Source organism: Poecilia formosa, unplaced genomic scaffold, assembly GCF_000485575.1.
Source record: "Poecilia formosa unplaced genomic scaffold, Poecilia_formosa-5.1.2 Scaffold827, whole genome shotgun sequence".
Classification (NCBI taxonomy): Eukaryota; Metazoa; Chordata; class Actinopteri; order Cyprinodontiformes; family Poeciliidae; genus Poecilia; species Poecilia formosa.
The window spans coordinates 8,331-14,209 of record NW_006800766.1 but is presented as its reverse complement, the minus strand read 5'-3'; the positions used below and the strand labels follow the sequence as shown (position 1 = coordinate 14,209).

General features: G+C 43.4%; 1 protein-coding gene across 1 annotated transcript in view; it reads right to left on the bottom strand.

Annotated features, from left to right (window-relative positions):
- The window catches only part of cfdp1 (craniofacial development protein 1), a 28,209-nt gene that overhangs the window by 14,614 nt on the left and 7,716 nt on the right, over nucleotides 1-5,879 (bottom strand). Inside the window, exon 5 of the mRNA XM_007543450.2 lies at nucleotides 3,604-3,713. Coding sequence (XP_007543512.1) covers nucleotides 3,604-3,713 — 110 coding nt within the window. The remainder of the gene's footprint in view (nucleotides 1-3,603; nucleotides 3,714-5,879) is intronic.

Here is a 5,879-nt window from a genome sequence, read left to right as displayed (position 1 = left end):
TATGTCTATAAATAATTTTAGAATATTATAAAGAAGTGCTGAGATATAACGTTTTCCACCGAACTAACGTATTTGCCACTTCGGTACAAGAACAGTGTGAAACGTCAGAGGACGAGAGAAAAACTCAGATGTCCCAGCTTTTACTAGCATGTAAACGCACCATCTACACACAAATCTTGGAGCTTCCCCGAAGCGTGAAATGAGTCTCAAAAATAGTTGTGCACTCGTAACCGGATCTGTGTGTAAATGCAGTTTTGTGTGTGCGTACCAGGTGATTTGTGTGTATTTTTTCAACATGTATAGGCATAGGAGAAGGTTTATTTTATTTTTAAGATTTACAAATCCAGTATTACACACGTACAGATATTTTTACACACACAAATCTTTTTACACACGCACAAATCCTGTTACGCACGCACAAAACATTTTACACACACACAAATCTTTTTACACATGCACAAATCATTTTACACACAAATCTTTTTACACACGCACAAATCATTTTACACACACACAAATCTTTTTACACACGCACAGATATTTTGAGACTATTTTCACTCCAAATGGCCATGTCATGGAGCGGGTCGACCAGTTGCTGCGATACGCAACAGCGTCCGCCATATTGAATGTGGAATATGAGCCAGTAAGCTAATACAATGGACCGAACTTCAGAAAGTGCCGTTCTACAAAGTATTTTAAATTAATAGCTGTCATTGACGCACTTTCTCACACACATTAATATATTTGGCAATCAAAGAAATTGCTAAAGACAGAGTTTCTAACTTTTGATGTGATTATTTAATTGTTTTGGGACATTTCTGAATAAAGAGCACAATCTTTTTATTTGATAGAAATTATTCTGATAATTTTTATATTGACACTGATGAACAGGCACATTTTTACAGTGTTTTATTAAAGAATATATTTACATAATTCCATAATTTAATGTACATTTAACTTTTCAAGACAAGAAACAAATAATTTTCTTGTATTTATTTTTTAGTCATTGAGAAATTACTTTTGATTTATAAATCAGTCATTGTCAAATACTAAACTACATATTTTTCTTACTTTTTTCCAGAGAAAAAATATTTTCTCTGGAAAATATTTTCAGAGAAATATGAAAAATATTTCTCTGAAAATAGTCAATACTGCTATGTCAATACTGCTTTTGAGTATTGACATACTCAATAGCAAAGTATGTCAACTCTGCTATTGACAGCAAAGAGTGAAAATAATTCTAGCCAGAGGTGTGACCAAGTCACTGTGTTGCAAGTCTCAAGTAAGTCTCAAGTCTCTGTCCTCAAGTCAAGTCAAGTCTCAAGTCAAGACAGGCAAANTGGCCCTTTGAAGGCCTGGGAGGACACCAGCCAGACTGTGCAGCTCGAAAGAGGTAAGATGACCTGGCACCAGACCTTGAGGCTCAATGGAAGAAGGAGATGGGCACGAGGACCTCCGTGAAGGACCTGCAGCTGCCCAAGTGCCAACTGGTTGGCGATCACATCTGTGAAGCCCTGCCAGCTGCTGCCGTGTTCGAGAGGCCTGAGCTGTACGGTCCAAGGCTTCAAGTACTGCAGAGCCGAGAAGTTCCCCCGGAACTACAGGCAGGGCCTGGAGGGTTCAACTACAAGGCTCAGTAAGTGGGGACTGCGCCAACCAGACCTGGCGGCGAGCATGCACCGGGATGGAGAGTGTGCATCCAAGCTCCCTTGTCATGAGAGCAAAGGCCTGCAGAGATGCATCAACCAGGTCTTGCGTGGGGTGGTCCAGTGGAACAGATTCCAAGGAGGAAGACAGCATAAGATGGGAGAGAGAGTTCCCAATCCGGCCCATGCGGGACCCAGAATCGCCTTGCAGAGAAGGTCATCAGTAATACGGCACTGAGGCCGCGGACAACGAGCATTGGGCCGCAAAGCCTCATCAGGTGGGATAATAAGAGAGGCAATGCCCGGTTCCACCGCTGGCATCTGCCCCAAGCCAACCGTGGGCGCCTCCTGCATAGACGCCAGAACCCTGCCGTCCGTCGTCAGATGTGAAAGTGCCTTGGTGTCTGACCAGCAAGCATGTAGATTCCATATATACTCCTCCGAGGGAGGAACCACAAAGGCAGCCTCTGATCTACTGCGCCTAAAGAATGCACTGGAAGCTGCAGGGTGGGCCTGAGGAACACCAATCTGTAAACGGGCAAGAGTCGTTCGAACGGCGGCCGTCACAGACTCCCCTGTATCCTTCTGGGAGGCAATGGAGTCGGACCCAGAGGCCCCAGAGCCCAGCTCTGGAAGGACCTCACAGAAATGGGTGCCAGAGGCCGCCACCGAAATAACATCGTCGTCATTGACTGATGTTTCATCCCTCTCGGGAAGGGTCGCCGCAATCACCATCAGCCTGAAATGACTGGAGGAGGGCCTTCATTTGGGCCAGCTCAGTAGTGAGGTGATCCACTCTTGTGGACAACTTCCATGCATCAGTCCGTCTGGCTCGCTTCGCTGGCACCGAAGGTGTAGCCACAGTAGGCCATTTGCACATCATCTGTCCCGGCAGCAACAGACTATGCAGCGCAGCGCCAGCCCAGTCAGAAGGCTGCTCAAGTGCAGCCAACCGATCCAGTCTGACCGACTGGGGCATGACGCAACAGTTGGGGCAAGCGTTATCCGACAGCGCCTCCCGGAGATGTTCCACACCGAGACAGGAGAGACACAAGTCATGCCCGTCGTCGGGCTGAAGCAGAGCCAGACAGGTCGAGCAGCATAAATTATCCAGCATCATACCACTGAAAGGAGTGATTAGCCCGCCACCAACAAGAAGTCAACACGAGCAGAAAACGCCACTGGCGACTCCGTTGTAGGAAAACCCCTGTAGAGGCTACAAACTCAGGGTAAGCATAAACGCCACCAGCGAGTCCGATAATTAACCAAAAGATGAACTCAGCACGAGCAGAGACGACACTGGTGAGTCAGATAATTAACAACAAAGTAAGATGAACTCAGCGCAAGCAAAAACACCACTGGTGAGTTTAGATAAACAAAACTATAGAAGAACTCAGCGCGATCACAAATGCTACAAGTGAGTCAGATAAAACGACAACAAAGGAAGATCAACTCGGCGTGAGCAGAAACACCACCTGTGAGTCAAAAGATCCACAACAATTAATGTGGCAAATCAAAGTGTTGAGAAAAGAGCAAAACTTACTAGTCGTTGCAGAGGCGACCGCACATCTGGTAAAGGTGTAAACAGCTTGTGCAGCCCCTGGAAGGCGACACTTACTCGCAGCTCCGACCGAAATCGGTCACAGGGCTACCAGCAACAAGCAGCTAGGACAACAGTGGTACACACAGAAGCAACCAGCTTCACTTGACCACATGCCTGTACTCAACACACCTGCGCGCGAGAAGAATAAAAGGGATTGAACGCCGGGTGCCATGTGACTATATAGAGTCACGTGGGTTCCCGGCAGGTCACAGGTGACTTTGTTGTCATTAGTACTCAACCTGTGCATGCACAAGAATGATCATTCAGTGCTTGAAGCACCGCCTCTGTCGGTTAGTAGGGATGAAATAGAACCTGTTATTTGTCTCATAACAGCAGCATGATTCACACACTGACCTCACTTCCTCTCCAGCAAAGTCAAACACTTTAGTGATGGTGACTTTAGCCGGTCCTGATGGTTTGGCTTCTGTACTTAATGAAGTCTCCTTTAACACTGAACATTCAGTCTGTAAGTAAAAACACATTCATCAAACCAGGACAAAGACATTTAAAGAGTCATAAAGTGGTGATTGCAAACTGACAATCAATTACCATGACAACCAGGGGTGAAAGTAATTTCAAATTCTTGGGGGTACTATGACAAGAGTGTATATATATAATTTTAGCAACAGTTAACCTTGGTGCATGTGAAATATTGGATAGAACATGAATATTTTGAGTAGATTTTAAATTAGGTATATTTTGATAATCATTCAATTTAAAATAACAACTGATTTTCTTAACTTACATAAAATCACAAACAGTTTTGAAAAAGGGCCTTCAGTAGAGAATGTCTTCTATCAGAGGAAAAGGATGTGCTGTGCTAGGCAGTTCACAAAAACAAAAGTAATGGGGAAAAACAGGATGGGAGAGATAACTTCTGTCTGTTTACGTACTAGGTCAAATTCTTTGGTATTTTCTATGAGGTAAGAAAAACACTAAAATCTTGAGAAAAACAAAACTAGTATTTGGGATATGGAATCACTCAGGCAGGAAAACGAGCAAGGTCTAGGTGAAAAATAAATCTCTTTCTGGCAACTAGGGTCTTTGTTCAAATGCATAGAAAGGGAGGAACTGGGAGAAGACTCCAGATGTAACTGGCATGAGAAGATCCTGTTTTCAGAGTGACCTTTNGACAGCACGGATGGAACAACAGCACTGATCGTGACTATTTTCTCACCTTGTGTCAAATCAGTTGCTTCTTCAAACGGTTTCAAGATGTCCACCATCTCCTTCAACAAGTTCCACTCTCGTATTGTGAATAACAACTTCTTGTGCCCGGCCTTTTCAAGAATAGCACAGAGTTTTAGATGTTCACATTGAAGAACTGCCTTCACTTGTCTCACTGTTGAATTCCATCTTGTGATTACAGAAGCAGGGATGCTTTTCCGTTCACCAAATTCAGCTTCAAACACATCTTTCAATGTTGTGCTTGTGTGCAGTAGTGAGCTGAGCTTAGATAGCTTTGAAAGGGCAGGAGATGCCACTTTGGTCTCTGTCAGGCCATCTCTCACCACCAGCTGAAGTGTGTGAGCAAAGCATTGCAGGCGATGTTTCTTTCCCAAAGAAGCACCGACTGTTTCCTGATCTTCCAAGGGTAAGTCATGCCAGAGCTCTGGGTCGTCAAGATGATGATTATCATCAGGTTCCTCACCTTGGTCAGTGGGAAAGCATACAGTGAATGCTTTTCGCATATTGGCAGCATTGTCACTTATAATGTAATCTAGCTTATCTTTGATGTTGTATTCATCACATACAGCTTCAAACTTTTCACAGATTCTTTCACCTGTGTGCGAGCCTTTGAAGCGCTCAAAGGCCAACAGTTTTGATTTTACCTCGAGCTTCTCAATTTCTTTTTGTATCCAGTGCACAGTGATGCCAAGGAAACCCCTCATCTTTCGGTCTGACCAAATGTCCACTGTCACTGAAACATGATCAGTCTGGCTCAGCTGGGTTTTTAACATCAAATGTTTCTCAGCAGCAAGACCTTCTATTTTTGATGTCATTGTTCTGCGACATATTGGGCTGTATTTGCTGTCGACTACTGTCAGAAAGTGTCGAAAACTCTTGTTTTCCACAATAGACAGGGGCAGATTGTAACCAATAATTAAGTCACGTAGTAAGGCATTTGTAATGGCTTTCTGCTGTGGATGATTCATACTGTACTGCCCAGCACGAGTGTCCAGAAATTGTGATATGGAAGGCTGTTGAGGTTCATTTGTGATCCTCTTATTCATCTGGTATTCTTCAAATCTGTCAGAAGTAAACAGATGTCAGAAAATAAATTACAGCCATTCATGAATTACATTTGACTTCAGTTTACTCCTTCTAATCATAAATAAACATCAACACTACAACAATCATAGTTTTCAAAAAATGAAATAAGTATAAATGAAGTTATCACAAGTAAACTCAGGAAGGTCTGGTGCATTTATTTCTAAGTATGTTAGTTTCAGTCCTCCGTAAATATGGGCCAGATATTCTAAACACAAAATTTATTTGGGACAGTCACTGTATTTGGTCTTTTTTTTTTCCCAGCAAAGCTATACTACTTGGAAATGGGTTCTGTGTGACATGTGACAGTCACACCGGTCAGTGCATTAAGTCAAAAACAGTTGACTTAATGCACTGAC